Source organism: Arvicanthis niloticus, chromosome 2 (assembly GCF_011762505.2).
Source record: "Arvicanthis niloticus isolate mArvNil1 chromosome 2, mArvNil1.pat.X, whole genome shotgun sequence".
Classification (NCBI taxonomy): Eukaryota; Metazoa; Chordata; class Mammalia; order Rodentia; family Muridae; genus Arvicanthis; species Arvicanthis niloticus.
In genome coordinates this window covers 9,138,444-9,154,555 of record NC_047659.1, presented here as the reverse complement: position 1 = coordinate 9,154,555, position 16,112 = coordinate 9,138,444, and the positions used below count along the sequence as shown (strand labels likewise).

The 16,112-nt window shown below is 44.8% G+C and overlaps 1 protein-coding gene and 1 pseudogene across 3 annotated transcripts in view; both read right to left on the bottom strand.

Moving 5' to 3' along the window:
* Positions 1-15,301, bottom strand: part of Nup214 (nucleoporin 214) — a 90,110-nt gene extending 74,809 nt beyond the window's left edge. For 2 of the 3 annotated variants that reach the window (XM_034494937.2, XM_034494938.2), the window contains exons 1-10: positions 15,134-15,300; positions 12,872-13,067; positions 11,624-11,775; positions 9,083-9,281; positions 8,198-8,268; positions 7,712-7,775; positions 7,156-7,259; positions 1,871-1,977; positions 1,273-1,339; positions 165-291 (exon numbers count right to left, since the gene is read on the bottom strand). In XM_034494937.2, the coding sequence (XP_034350828.1) occupies positions 165-291; positions 1,273-1,339; positions 1,871-1,977; positions 7,156-7,259; positions 7,712-7,775; positions 8,198-8,268; positions 9,083-9,281; positions 11,624-11,775; positions 12,872-13,067; positions 15,134-15,178 (1,132 nt within the window). In that variant the 5' untranslated portion in view covers positions 15,179-15,300. Of the gene's footprint in view, positions 1-164; positions 292-1,272; positions 1,340-1,870; positions 1,978-7,155; positions 7,260-7,711; positions 7,776-8,197; positions 8,269-9,082; positions 9,282-11,623; positions 11,776-12,871; positions 13,068-15,133 lie in introns of all 3 variants that reach the window. The other variant, XM_076928481.1, reaches the window with a different exon arrangement.
* LOC117703377 (protein BANP pseudogene) lies at positions 3,663-5,143 on the bottom strand (annotated as a pseudogene).
* Positions 15,302-16,112: the final 811 nt, after the last annotated feature.

Below are 16,112 nucleotides of genomic sequence, written 5' to 3'. Positions count from 1 at the left end.
GCCATGTGTGGCTGCACTGTTGGCAGTGAGTCCCTGTCTCTTGGTAGCTTTGCACTGTCATGACACAACTCCCACCACTTTGCAGGTAGAAATGTGCTAACAGCTTCTAAGTATCAACCGTTACAACACAGCTATTTCTACAGCACACACTAGGCAACACTCACTGATGGCGACTTCTACTTCATTGGTATAATCTATGGCAACACCCATGGGCAAGGAGTCATCACTCTTGTCTGTCACAGGCAGTTCGGCTCGACTAGAGTCCTCCAGTAGCCAAGATTCCCAATTAGTCTGGGGGAGACACAACAGAACAACGTGTGGCTTAGCATTTTGCACTGCTCCTTCACGGTACCATTCAATCAATCAGCAAAGAACACACGGTGTGCTTCAGCTTCCTGTGCTGATGGGGAGGCTGACACCTGCAACAACATCTAAAAGCCACAAGTACCCCAGCCTGTGAGTGGTTAAGTGAGTCGACTTCACCTGTGCCTGGTGTACCCACCCCGTCTTACAGGTACCTCCCATACCCTGGCAGTTCCTAAGGACAATGACAGGCGGTCCGACAGCCACACTCTGCTTGCTGAGACAGAAGGCAACCTTAGGTCCTTTCTTCCTCGTGTCTCACACCGGCCGGTCCTGCTGCTTACACTCCATAGAAGCTTCTACATCTATCAAGTAACTACCTTCTTCCTCCTTGTTTTCGTGGCTGGGCTCCATTCCATCCAACAGATGATTCCCGAGTCTTAAGACTCATTCTGCCTAGCCTTCTGTCTTGACCCACTGAGAACCGTGGGTCAGGAAGGAACAGGAGACAAGGAACGAAGCTGGAGAACAGAAGCTGCTCAGGCCCAGTGGAGCACACACTAATATACATGGCTGTGCCAAGTAAGAAAGGTGCAGTCACAGGGTTGCAAACCAAGCTAACCCTAACTCTTAAATGAATCTACAAACAAACCCAAAGGATCTGATAACCATAGCAGGCCAGCATGCAGACAGTGGCAGTGGGGAGACTGCAAACGGAAAAGATACCACGGTTGGGAGTGTAGTTCAACGTTGGTAGAGTGTTTGCTGTATGTGTGCAAAGCTCTGGGTTCAATCCCCAACCCTGCGTAAAAGACATCCATATGGGAGGGAAGGGAGAAGGTTATTGCTGTCCTTTAGTCTTTGCACTAAAAGCTCACTGAAAGGAACGCATCCTCATTAGTCTTAACCAGTTACCTCTTTCAAAAAAGCATCATTCAACATCAAAGTAAGAAAAAAGGAGAAATTTACCTGATCACTTTGTCGAGCAAGGATGCTAACTTCTGTTGAAGCTGCAGATGCTGCCAACACTAAATCCCTTAAGAACCAAACCAAAAGGTCATTATCAAAAGCTCATCATCAGTTGAACCTGACTGCGTCTGCAGAGCTAATAATACTGGGTTGGTGAGAGAATGGAAGGTGCTAGAGGTGGTGCTGAGCCTTTTAGTTTGAAAAAGCCTTAGAAAACCTGCCCGCTACTACTCACTGTGGTTGAAAAAAATTAGACTTTGTAATATTGGGTGTGGTGGCAGCCTCATCCCTAGAGGCAGAGGCAGGTGGATTTCTATGAGTTTGAGGCCAGCCTAGACTATACAATGAGTACAGACTAATATTGAGACTTTGTCTCAAAAATAAACACATGTACTAGACTTTGCAAGATTCGTACATATTGATTACAAACAAGTGAGGGTTGGGAAGTCGCCACCCTAACCATAGAAAGTTACTACCCACCCACTCAGCATACTGGGGGCTTCTCAGCCTGTATTTCCCTCTCTTGATGAACAACTCCCTACTGAAGTCAGTGACTGAGGCTGTGGCCTGACAGTGACAGCAAGAGTGCTCTGCTCACCACTCCTCGATATAGCTGAGGTAGTAATGATGTTGTCGCTCTGTGCAGCTGCTGTAGCAGGGCTCCATGAAGTTCACAAATACTTCTGGGTGCTTTTCTTCTTTTTTCTATAAACGAGAAAGGGGAATCATATGTGCAATTTCTTCGCACTCTACACATGTACATCATAATTGCTCACGCTTAACTAGGAACTGGATGCCAAAGTCTGTGCACATGCATAGGGATGAGCTCTGGAGGTACACCGGGTAACATAAGGAACAGAAACCCAAACCCCAGGCAACTGAATAGGAACTATATTCTGCCATGTCCTGCTACAGGAAACACAAGGGTGACTCACTCAGCCTTTATGTTACTTGGTTTTGTCTTCTTTACAATAGAGCCACAGGCTTCCTCAGAGCCCGTCTGAGTGCTGTGAAGAATCCTTCACTGACCATTCTGGCCTACCACAGGGAGCATCAGGAGTCAGCCGGTACTTTTGTGAATATTACTCCCATGAAAAAGACTTACTGAGATTATGAGAGAAGATATCTTGATAAATGTAGTTTTAAACTGACCCTCAGCAGACACGTAAGAGTTACTACAAGAGCCTTAGTATGGTGGCTCACCCTTATAATCCTAACACCTGGGAGGCTGCAGCAGGACTGTTGAAAATTTAAGGCCATCCTGCACTACATAGTGAGTCCCTGTCTCATAAAAAAGAAAAACATGGCGACCCTTCCTCACACACTGGCTCTGTGTAAGTGTGGACACAGCACCCACGAAAGCCTGGTCTGGGAGCCCAGTGGTGGTGAGTCAGAACACTGCAACACTTTCCTGAGACGCATGCCTTCTAAAGCTCGTCAAAGATGGAAGGAATATGCAGAGTCCTGGCAGTTGGGAGGCAGAGGCAAACAAATTGTAAGTTCATGGCCAAACTGAACTATCCTGAGGCAAGACCCTGCCTCAGAAAACCAAGGAAGGGCTAAAAACATAATTCAGTGACAGAATCCTCGCTTGAGTGTCTGTGGCACAGATTAAATCTTAAGCATCAAAAACAAAATGAAAAGCTCTAGAGATTTCACGTCTTAATATGTATACTAAAAAATACACCGAGTCACCAGCCAACATAGACACAAAAGGATCGATCTCTCTTTAAAGAAGAGGAGAGCTGAAGCATGGACACACAAGGGCCCAGGAAGAGCCCATCTCTCTTCTACAGAATAAGCGGCTGACAAGTGTCAGAGGTTTCGAAAGAACCAGAAATAGAAAGGGCTCCTCCTGTTTTCTGTCTTGTCATAAATACACTTTCTTTCATCGGAACTGCAGTCACACTGAGGAGCCCCTAGCAGCAGGTCCAGAGTGCAGCAGCAGCAGCAGCAGCAGCAGCAGCAGCAGCAGCAGCGGCAGCAGTGTCTCCAACACCTGCGTCAGGAACCTGAGGGGCAAACAGCCAAAGCGTCTGCTACTCCACAGCTGTGGTCCTGTTCGCATTTCCTTGTTTGCTTGGTTGCTTGGTTTGGGCTTTGTTTTTTCTCTCCATTTTCTTTTCTGATATAAACACCACCACAAATTTTAAAAAGCTATTTAAAGAAAATATCACAGTGGTTGTTTTTCTGAATGTACTCAACACACTCCAAGATAAGCTTCTCTGGAGCCCAGCAGTGAGACTCAAATCCTGAGGCACCTTCTAACAGGGGTGACCAGGACCTTTCCCCAGGAGGAGGAGCTTTCAGATGCCCTGCAGAACTCATAGGTGCTTGCTGAAGCAAGAGAGCAGGGGACAGGGCAGAGTCAGTAACAATGCCTGGACTCACTAGATCTGGATGGCTCCATGTTCAAGCTGCATTTCGGGTTGCAGAATGGGCTGCAATGCCCATTTGTGCTACAGCTGTGGGGTCGATCATAGGCGCTAGCTGGCCATACTAAACTTGCATGTCACTGCCTTGCAGCGGCGACCTGTCTATTCTTGTAGCAGTGGGGTCTGAAGATGCCATGGCTACGAGCTGAGCACCCTACAGGATCTCTCCTGGATCATCTCATTTCTAGCAGGCCAGGCAGATCAAATGAGTCTCCTCTCAGAGGCCAAAGCTGAGAGCGGTTAACTGGGCCACTGGATCACCACTGACAGGCATGGGATTCTGGCACAGGCCCCATGACTATCCATGACTATCCATCCTGACCAACATGATGACTCTGCTGTCTGCCCTCACTGCTGTGCGTGATCTGCACCTGCTCCCCTTAAGGCACCCGGGCAATGTGGAGGTGGCCCTGTGGGATTACTTTTACCTGTCCATCCCCTCTAATTTGGTGGATCTGCACTAAGCGTTGGCCAACATGTAGTGTGGGGCCTGTGGCTACGACTGCTATAGCTCACTGTGGGTAAGGGTGCCCGTCATGGTCTCTGAGGCACTATGAGGATGAGGATGTGTCCTCCAAGAGAAGTTCTCAACTGCCAAGCTCTGGCCTCCCTACTTCCACGGACAGGCTGTATGGCACTCAGAGTCAACGTTCTGATTGACTGATACTAGTTAGATCCCATGATTCCAAATTTATAGAAGAGGCCACACTGGATGCCATAGATAGAGAGGTCCAGCAGCTTCTTCCCATGCTCGACCTGGCCTGACAAGTTAGCCACAGCCTGTACCTCATGGTGGAACAGGTAGTCCAGCAGCAGTGTTAGCGCCATCTTCTCAGCTGTGCAAGTTCATGCTGATATGCAGCATGTCAGAGGGGATGATGACACTAGTGCCAATGGCATAGTCTTCCTCAGAGTTCAGGGTGGCAAGTGTGATGTTGCTCCCAATGTTCTGGCTTCCCAGCTGGCCTCAGTTAAACATGGAGTCACTGGTCTCTGACCTGCTCTCTGATCTTTGTTGTGGCTGTCATCCTGACCAGGCACCTTCACCACAATGGTATTCTACCAACGCCCAGGAACAGCACATAGCACTTTGTTGCAGGTCTGTTGCAGGCACCAAGTAGGGAACAAGCCACCATGAGGACCTGAATGGGACTGTGCTGTTTGTTGGTGACCAGGTCTAGCTTCTCTTCCAGAGGTTTGCAAGTAGCCTCAAGAGCTTGCAACTTGGCCTCAATGCTAACCAACCATAAACATACCGTCTGGTTAACAGAGTACAGGAACGACTTTATAGAGGGATCCTGGCAACTGAACCCTAGTTGCTGCAAAGCAGGCTCACCAGCATCTATCACAACATGATTCTCCAAAACAACCGGATGGTCAGGACTCAGGTCTTACACTACAGTCTGAAGCATATCTGCCAGGTCCTGCTCTGACATCACCCAGAGCAGGAGAAAGGGGCACACTGACAAGCAAGAGTGTAGAGGTCACAGAGTACTGGGTTTCTATAACTATGTGGGCTGCAGAACTCCGGTAACGTTTGTCGGGGAGATAATACGATAATATACGATAATAGCATCTGTCCTCTCAAGAGAAGCAGCAGTTCTCCCTCCTTCTGTTTTATTTTGATATTTCCTGACCTAGCACTTAGAAGCAGAGGCAGGAAGACTTAAGAGTCTGAGGACCAATCAGACTATCATACAGTAAACCTGTTTCCAAAACAAGAAAATGGAAGCAGAGAGTTGGAAATTTATATACTAAAATAGCAAGTTGTTTCTGAATGGCAGAATTAAACACTCTTTCTTTCTTGCTGGGAGACAGTACATGCCTTTAATCCCAGCTCTTGGGAGGAAAAGGCAGACAGACCTCTATGAGTTAGAAGACAGTGTGGTCAACAGAGTGAGTTCTAGGACAGCCAGGGCTATGCAGAGAAATCCTGTCTTGAAATCCCCCCACCCCCAAAAGGCCTTAGTAGCTGTCTTCTTCTATAAGCATTTCTAAATAATTTTCGGGATGTTGAAGCTGGCACAGACTCTCAGGAGCTGAGGCATGAAGACAGTGTGCACTTGAGGGTAACCAGACTCCAGCGTGGCTAGTGTAAGACCCTGTCTCAGGCAAAACCAAGCAGCCAAACTCCAACAGGAAAGCCCAAGCTCAGCACCTCTGCTCCCAATGCCCTCAGTCTGGCAACGCTTGGGAGCCCATGTTACTGTTCTTCACTCATGGACTCCACTTAGTTCTCTGCTCAGCTGAAGCATTCAGAACAGCCTTCACCGACCCTGTCTGCAATGGCTTCCCTCATCATCACCTGCCCCGTCCCTCTCTTCTCTTCACCCCCACACCCCCAACACTCTGACTACAAATTATCAACTACCTCATTTGCCAGCATGTGGGATCCTTAAAAGCTAGGACTTCAACCTAGTCACCTCTGTGTGCTCAGCTTTAAAGCAGCCCCCCACACTACCTGCATCTCTTAAATATTTGACAAATAAATGAATATTAAAAAAATAAGATAGTGATTGGAGATAGCTCAGTAGAGCACTTACAGCCTTTACAGAGGACTTGGGTTAAGTTCCTAGCACTTACATGGTGGTTTACAATCACACTCCAGTTCCAGGGGATCTCATGCCAATTTCTGACCTCTGTGGGCACCGGGCACACATGAAATACACATACCAGGCAAACACTCATTCACCTAAAATAAGTAATTCTTAAAAATCAAGATATTTGCCGGGCGGTGGTGGCGCACGCCTTTAATCCCAGCACTTGGGAGGCAGAGGCAGGCGGATTTCTGAGTTCGAGGCCAGCCTGGTCTACAGAGTGAGTTCCAGGACAGCCAGGGCTACACAGAGAAACCCTGTCTCAAAAAAACAACAACAACAAAAAATCAAAAAAAAAAAAAAAAAAAAAAATCAAGATATTTCCTTGCTTTTCTAAATTATAGCATAAGTAAACACGTTATCCATTCTTTTAACTTCATAGTTGTGCTTGTGGTGGTTTGAATGAGTGACCCCCATAGGTTCCTATGCTTGAATGCTAGGCCCCCCCCCAGTTAAAGGAACTGTTTGGGAAGGAATAAGAGAAATGGCTTTGTTAGAGGTGTGTCATTGGGGGGGTGGGAGGGGTGGTAAGACTTCAAAAGCCCACACTGGGCGAAGTGTCTCTCTCGCTGTCTGCTGCTCCACTCAGGATGTAAGGGTCTCAGCTACTATTCCAGTGCCATACCCGTCTGCTACAATGATCCTGGACTAATCATGTACAACTGCAAGCAAGCCCCCAATACTTATAAATGGACAAGAGAATTTTGGTCCCAGGACCATGGTGTGACATTGAAACCTTACCCCTGAGTCTACCATCACAGCTACTAAGGAAAGGAATTTACTTCTAAGTTAGCATTACTATAAAACTTCTGTGAGTCTCGGAAAACAAAGATGCTCTTTCACATGCTTACCGGGAGTAGAGCCATCACCACATCTGGACAGGTCTCCAAGGTCCCATCTGCGCCAGCATAGACTATCGTGAAGACATATGTACCAATCCACAGCACATCCAGAACTGAAAAACACACACCTCTAATTCCTAAATAACCAATCTCAGCAAGAAAGGATGTAACAAAAGGCAGTATTCATTTGGAATAGCCACTATGTGCTACAAGAGTTAATTAGAGAAAAGAAAAAAAGAAACAAAAATACAAAAAAAAACTAAAATAACAAAGCTTTACCAAAGGTCTATCCTGTGGTGAATAACAATAATTCACAGACATAGACATAGACATAGGCTTCAATTTGCCTAGTTTCTTAAACGTAGTGGGCTTTCTGCAGGATTATTATTAGGAAAATGATGAGGAATTCTTGTAAAAATGTAAGATCCATTTTAAGCTAAATACCTAATAATTCATGACATTAAGTGTGAGATTGGCTCCCGCTTTCTCCTGAGTAGGAACAGGGGATCTCACGTGGCTAGAACAGCTACAGTAGAGGCCAGACAGTGAACAAAGCAGTTGTTACCTCTGACAGGGTGATCTGACTCATAAAACGGAGGACATGGAATGACCTTTTTTTCCTGCAAAGTCTGAAAGAGATTTGAGAAATGTCAAACGAAATAATAATGCTTCAGTCAGTGAAACAGTCAAATCAGTGCTTGTCCACATGGTGATCTGTATGAGCATCCATGAAAGGGAGAAGAGCTAACTACACACAACAGTGACACCTCTGAAGGACATACTGAGGGACACAGCAAAGAGGGTCAATCTATTCTCCATTCACAGAGAGATTCATTATAATGACTATAAATTACGTTTTATTATTTTGTAGTGCTAAGGACTAAACACAAGGCCTCTCACATGCTAGGCAAGCACTCTAACATAGATATTCCTAATCACAAACTACTTATTAATACCAAAAAGGAAAAGAAGTCACAAAGACGTCCCAAACCCCCACCACCCCAGCAGTGGTTAAGTAGGAAAAGTCCTCAAGTGCAGAGCGGTGACTCACAGGAAGATACTGGACCACAGTTCCATTCTGCTTTCCGACTGCCAGCTGCTTTCCTTTGGGGCTCCAGCATACTGGGAAGAAAATGCTGCCAATTAAAAATCCAAAGAAAAGAAAGCAAGCCCTAAGATCTAGACAGCTACATCCTCACCACCACGGGAGGCCATGAGATCATCCCCAGGCAGAGAGGAGAGAGCACAACCATTTTTTAACAACACAAGCAAACTAGGACTTCCCACCAGGCTGTTAACTGAGAGCTAAGAATACTTTTCCAGTAGAATTTTGCAAGACAAGGAGGTCTTTAAGGACCAAGCAATTGCTGTGTTGTTTCTACTTGTTACTTCTAGTGCTTTATGGGGTACTTTAAATGACTTTCAGATGGCCACTCTTTTAGACTTTTTTTTTTTTTTTTTTTTTTTTTTTTTTTTGAGACAGGGTTTCTCTGTGTAGTCCTGGCTGTCCTGGAACTCACTCTGTAGACCAGGCTGGCCTCGAACTCAGAAATCTGCCTGCCTCTGCCTCCCAAGTGCTGGGATTAAAGGCGTGCGCCACCACCGCCCGGACTCTTTTAGACTTAGAAACAATTATTCTCAAAAAATCCAGTTTTAAATGAGCTGTGCCAAAATACCTCTTTATCTCAATAGTCCTAGCACGTTCAAATGAACTCATGCTCTATCTCAACAGCCCCGGCATATTCAAATGAATTCATGCATGCTGGTGGACTTCAAGACCACCAACTATAGAAATAAGAAATATTCTCAATTTCTACCCACTCCTGTCCCCAGCAGTCCACACAAAATGAAAAGCCTTCCACTTTGCTTGCAGAAATTAATATTTAAATAGCCTGCTGTGCCTGTACTTTATGGATGGGAAGCCTTTATTACCCACCACATGTGACTCCCGTTGAAGGAGGAAGCGTGGCACACACTTTCACCACATCTGTAACTTGCAAGACAGAAATACTGCCATCAGCAAGACAAACTGCCACCATGGAAGGGACAGTGGGGTTCCACTTCATATCATTCACCATCCCGCTGGCATCATTTGAAAGCTTGTGATAGGTAAATGGGCGTTTCAGTGGTTTAGCCTGTTAAAATAAGAGACAAATGCAAAATAAACTAATAAATTAATAAACACAAAGGCATTTAGGATCCAGAGGAAATAACTGAATATGCATTCTCTCTTAAAATCCAGCTTTGTATTTCTTCACAGCCAAGTCTGCATAGCAACTTATTTGTTACAAACAATTCAAGGAAGCTTAGAAATGGCCATCAAGTATTCCACCACAGAGGAACTGCTGGCAGAGATGTACAGATTCAAGAGTCAATAAACAGCAGGTAGAACACTACATTCTTGGTCTGCTTCTTAATAACCTGAGCTGGGCTTTTTGATTTCTTTCTTTGGTTCTTGGTAGGGTGAATTTTATTTGTTCCATTTTTTTTAAACAGGTTCTGGCTTGCATAGCCTGGGCTGGCCCCAAGCTCACTACTTTCCTGCTTCAGTCTAGGACTTCCAGCATGTGCCAACATGCTTGGCCAGTGTTAACCTCTTTGAAATCTGCCTTCTATCTGTAAAATGAAGACAACTGTCTCTACTATAGGAACTCTGGGAAAAAAACAAGCCATGCAATTACCTAATCCCAAGCAGAAAGCCAGTGTTCTATTATTGCTACTGAATAACTTGCCTGGATCAAAGAATCCAACGTCAGGAGATCCTAGATCAAACAAGCAGACCCTTGACCCTCTCCATTAGTTCCATGGTTTCTCACAAAGCAAATTTCTAAATAGTCTCGTCACTTGATTGCCTCGTGTATAAATGAGAAACGTTAACTTGGTACAGGAAGAATTATAATTTACGAAAATAGTTCCTGTCTCCAAGACTTATGAGTCTATATTTAAGGAGTATTTTTGTAACCTCTATTTTAATCCAGAAAGACTTCACATGTTAACCTGAGTCCAAAGGACACTCCAATTCCCCAAACTCCAAAACACAGTCTTTCTTTTTTTTTTTAACTCAAAACACTTTATCAGTATTTGCATATACATATATACTTATACATGTATACATATATACATATATATATGAACAATAATTAGATAATAAGATGTATTTGAAAAGTATGGGGGATTGGGAAGAGTGGGAGGAAGGAGAGAAAGGGAAAAATATGAAATTCTCAAAAAGGAATCCAGTTTTTTAAAATGTTCAACAGATTAACTTGCATTTTACAATATGAGAACAAATATGACCTATAATTATGTTGAAGGACATTTTAACTCACTACAAACTTTGAAGTTTAAAATGAAATCAATAAAAATTATTTTAACCAGCATACTAACAAAAACCACAATAACGTTTTATAATTCAAAGTATTTCTGAGAACAAAAAAATGGATTGTCAGAAGCTAAGTCAGCAGAGCCAGGGGACACTGTGTGTTATTTCTTTCTTTCTTTTTTTTTTTTTTTCTTTTCTTTCTTTTTTTTTTTAATTATTATCAAATCATAATTTTTACTTTTTAACACAGGGGTTATAAACACGGAAATGCAGGATGTGGGGAAGGGGATAACACAAGAGCATAGGTGTTCAGGGGGAGTACAGATATCTTTCAGAACAGGGTATCAGCTGGGTGAAGGTTCAGGGGTCAGGTCACTATGACTCTGCCTATGATTCACTTGTCCTTATCTAATTTGGTACTATCCGCCAAGGCTGCCTATTTACAAGGTCTATGACTACTCAGGCTGGTAGATTTCCACAAAAGCTGCCTGTTTACAATAGTTTATAGACATCTGTTTCAGAAAACACAGTCTTACATGTACAGAAATGAGCTTAGCTTGGACCAGAGGAGTATTGCTGGTTGTCAGATAAAAGTTCCCTGGGAACTTGTAAAACTAGTCCCCATCTCCCAAAAGGAGTCATGTCCCTTACCTCTGACGGGACATAGTCTATCAGCATCTGAGCACTCGTGCTGGCCTCGAGGCTCCTCCAGTATCACAAGTGCCTGTCACACACTTCAGATCCATGCCAGCATCCCAGCCCTTGGACTTTGTCCCCTACTCTAAGCCCTCAAGCTCATGAGCATCGTTCCCCAACCCCCCACCCCAGCTACTCACTCTCCTCATAGCCTGCTACTCTTGCCATGACCCCTGCCCCACCTTACTACCTTGTCTCCAATCTCTATCGCCTGCTGTTCTCTCCTCGGCCACAAAGCCCTGGCATATCCACTCTTCTGGCTGTGCTCAGTCTACTTTTCTCTCTCTCTCTGCTCTGGACTCTTTCAAATTCCTGAGTGTTTGCTTTCTTATAGCTACAATAAAAACATTCCCCTTCACCATACCATAAAGCAGACATGTCATTGATTTATACAGCTTCCAAGTTAGAACATCTATGAGAAAATCTCTGCTTCCATGTTTAAAATAATGTATAGTAGCTTACCTGATTTGAAAATGTGCGAACATCAAAAAAAGCTATAATGGAGCCATATTCACTAGACATCATGCACGCAGAGAGTGTAAGGTTATCACAGCTCAGTGCCAGATGATGTACTGGGAATTTCATAGGAACATTCAAGCCCTGGATTGTGTCAACTATGAAAACAAAAAACACAGAAAATAGCATATAATAGGCACAGTCATAATCCTTTAATCAAGTCAATATGAAGACACATTTTTACCTATGTAAACATATACCTGTTGGGTATAGATAAAACAACTTGTCTTAAGAACTGCCATTTTAAATTCAGACTTCATTTTATCTATTGGGTGAAACAAAGTTCAACTTCCCAGGCCCTGGGGAATTGAGGATTTTCTAGAAGCTCACCAACACCCTCTCTAAGCAACAATAGTTACCCAAAATATAATGCTTGTTCCTAGCAACAGAAAGAACAGATGGATTTGACTGGTTGAGCAAAAACACTTACATTCAGTGTCAGTTAACAATAATCCCACAGTCCTGATTGGTGAAAATTTTAACTATAACTTGTCCCCAGGTACCTATGATTTTTATGCTTATAAACCCTGCTGATTCAGTCCCTACTAAGGGATGCCAGAGGAACAAGGCGGCTGAGTCCTTGTTGGGAGACACTAATCATCAGTGGCTGTGCTTATGTGTATTACTATAGAAGATTTTGCCGTCCCTCACAAGCCCAACGGTGCATTCTCCCGGCTTCCTGTGATGCACGATGGACACAGTGTAACAATACCTTGGATATGCACGATGGACACAGTGTAACAACACCTTGGATACCTAGTTAAAGGAACTAAGCTCGAGTCTCCTACAAGTAGGTTAATGCTGCTTTAAATATCCCAAGACTCTTGCTTAGCCCTTGCTGAAATACTTTTGCTACAACGCTGCAAACACACACTTCCTTCTGTTGGGTGATGCTGCCATGCCTTCTCCTGAACAGCTTCTCAGAGCCCATGTTCAACTGAGCAAGAGAAAACCATAGCATAACAGTAAGGTCTTTCCTCTCATCTTAGAGGAGTGGCTCACAGAAACAACAGACAGAGGGCTACAAAGAAAACTCAGAAAGGCTTTTGGCATCCTATCTGGAAGGCCCCTGCAAGGCCAAAAGAAATTACAATTTTGACATCAGAATTGTGTCTCGAGAAGGAAATATAATGATTAGTATGCCACCGCAGCCCGGGCTCTTGCTACACAATATAAATAAAAGAAAGCACTTACCAATTTTATTGGGATCATCTCCAGGTTTGTTTTGGATAAGAAGGCTTTTAGTAGGAAAAACATTCAAGCCATTGGTGCCAGCAGCAAAGAGCATACCATACTTATTGGATATGGTAAGCACACTCGAGCGCTCCTTGGGCAACTCTTCAGGAGCGTCAAAGATCCTCACTTTCTTCAGTGCTCTAAACTGAAAGTCCTGTTGTAGAATAGGAAACAGGATCAAGGACTAAATTAAATCGTGTCTATTACTATACTCCATAAACACAACTTCAGTATAACAAAAATAGACTTATTACCTTGAGGCCAACAATTTTTTGTTTTCAGACTCTATATTTGGTGGTGCATGGCACGGCATAATACTCACTAACATTTGCTGAATGACATAAATAGAGGGGCTGGAGAGAGGGCGCAATAGTTAAGAACACTAGCTGCTCTTCCAGAGGATCTGGGGTCAATTCCCAGAACCCACATGGCAGCTCACAACTGTCTGTAACTCCAGACAGTTCCTGGGGATCTGATACCCTTAAAAACTGTTAATCTGTAATCACTTTGTTAAGCTCTATTTGTAACCCCCACCACACCCCGTAACACCCCAGGTTAGGGTTTTAGTGAAAAGAATATGACAGCTACAAGAGAAAATGCATTTCTATAGAGCCTTATGGGATTCTTTATCGAGGGTGTCCAGCACACTCACATGTACTAATTTTCTTACAGTCCATGTTTAATGCACATTTACTGGAAGATTGACTGAAATACTCTTAATAAGGTATTCATTTTTATTTTATGAGCATTGGTGCTCTGCCTGCATGTGTCTGTGTGAGGATGTCAGATCCCCTGGAATCAGAGCTGAAGACAATCGAGTGCTACCATGTAGGTGCTGGGAATTGAACTCAGGACCTCTGGAAGAACAGCCAGTGCTCTTAGCCTCTGAGCCATCTCTCCAGCCTCAGTACTCTTAATCCCAGTTGAATTCTGTGGGCAAAAGTTCACACAACTTTCCGCATGAGAACACACTCCCCGTTTGTGAAGGAACAAGTCGTCTATCTTTTTTGGTTATTACCATCCTAACAGTCATGACTCTACCACTGGAGCTTGGTGGCCTTTAGGTGGAGGGCTGGTATGATGAAGCAACACAAAAGAAAAGAAACAAAACTTTCTGGTTCTGGCAGTAATTCATATACTGCTATTCACCCTGTGGTTCTAAGGTCTCTACCCCAACATATCTGAGGAGCACGAGCCATGCTCATTGGAGTCACTGTTTCAGAGCATGATATGGAACACTCTCCCATATGTGCCCTTTTGTAACTCACTGTTCACACAAATGTCTAGCACCTTCCTGCAACTCACTCATTTCCAGCTGTCTACAGTCCTCTGCCTTTCCATTCTGCTAGATTATATAAGTGAACTAGTAACACGGTATCCAGAACTTGTGTCATGGGGGGGGATCACTTGGGTTCACTTGCTTCCTCTTTAGTCACATGACTCCAAGCTGATTTCCAATGCCAAACTTGACCTTCTGTTCCTACTAACTAGGGGTTTTGAAGGCAGATCAAGTTTCTTGGTTCCACTTTAGGTAGCCTGGACCACCTTCAAGTATAGAGCTAAGAATTGAGTGTCTAAGCCAACTGTGGTGATGCACACCAATAATCCCAACATTTGGTAGTTTGAGGCAGAGACATCAAGAGTCCAAGACCAGAAGCCACCTTGAGCCGGGCGGTGGTGGTGCACGCCTTTAATCCCAGCACTTGGGAGGCAGAGGCAGGCGGATTTCTGAGTTCGAGGCCAGCCTGGTCTACAGAGTGAGTTCCAGGTCAGCCAAGGCTGCACAGAGAAACCCTGTCTCGAAAACCAAAAAAAAAAAAAAAAAAAAAAAAAAAAAAAAAAAAAAAAAAAAAAGCCACCTTGAGCTACAAGAGACCATGCCTAAAACGTAAGAAAGAGATTTAAGGCTTTTGCCACCTGACTTTGGATAATTTACTTTCAAAATTTGCTCCTCTTTATAAGCTGGTTGTAAGACCTAAAGCGACGATGGTCACAGTACCTCTCACTCCATAAAGAGGAATAGTTGTCACCCGTAAGGTGAGGCGTGGACAAACCCACCCAAGAACAGGTGACCTGCACCTGGCGGTAACACGCATAGAGCTGCGGACACTCTGGGAGGCGAGAGATCTGAACCCTGCAAACTGTAGCAGCCAGTAGAGGCGGGGCTTCAAGCCAACTCCAGGACTACGGCAGGTGGGGAGGCCCCGGCCAGTCTCTAACCTTCATCTCCCGCTCAGGGATCAGGGCATCCATCTCGTCTCCCATCCTGCCGCCTTCAGGATGTCCAAGTAGCTGCTGCTGCCGCTGCCGCTACCGCCCGCAGCCTTTCAAACACAACCCAGGCCGCTCGGAGTTCAACTTCCTTCCCTCAGCGCCAGCGGCGCGCGAAGATGCGCGTTTCCGGCGCGCGTCGCTGACGTCACTCAGGCCGGTTTGTACTGTCCTCCAAGGCAGCGGAGGGCTCCTCAGAAGTGGCGCGCTCGCCAATCCACAGGGCCCCATTAGCCAGTTCCGGCCGAGGGTGTGGCCACGAGGCGCGGGCGGGCGTCCCTCTTCTTTCAGGTGCCGCGTGCACATGCTCGCCTTTTAAGTTTCTTTCTTAGAGAAGCGCAGGGGTTGCCATCCAAAGACTTCCAGGTAGCGCTTACCTGCAGGGCTCTTAGAAGGTTCCGACTTGGAGAAGTTAGGAACTTTTGAAGCTATTGGCAGAGGGGTTCAGTTAGCGGGTGGACTGCACTGTGTGCGGGTGCAGAACCCTTTTTAAAAAGGAGAGGAAAAGGGACAAAAGATCGGTTTTGGTTACTGTTTTCAAGGCAATCGTTTCAGAGCATAAGCCATATCCACTTAACATAGCAAAGCAATTTGTGCACTTTACAGTGTCTCGTTTAACCTTGAACCTAGGTTTCTAGTCACCTAGGGGTTCAGTAACTTTAAACCCCCCCCCCCCCGCCCCCGCTGCGTTGGTGCGGGGCTATCATCTCAGCTCTTGGGGATTAGAGGCCAGAGGATCAGGAATTCAAGGTCTTCCTAGGCTACATAGCAATCTCTAGATATCCTGAGTTACATGGGAACCTGAGGACCTGTCTGTAAAAAATTACAAGAGAATTCCACACAAAGCAGTTAAATTATCCAATAGCTTTCAGCCGGGAAGGGTTAAGATTCAAATCTGCGTATACTGACTTATATTGAAGAAATTTCT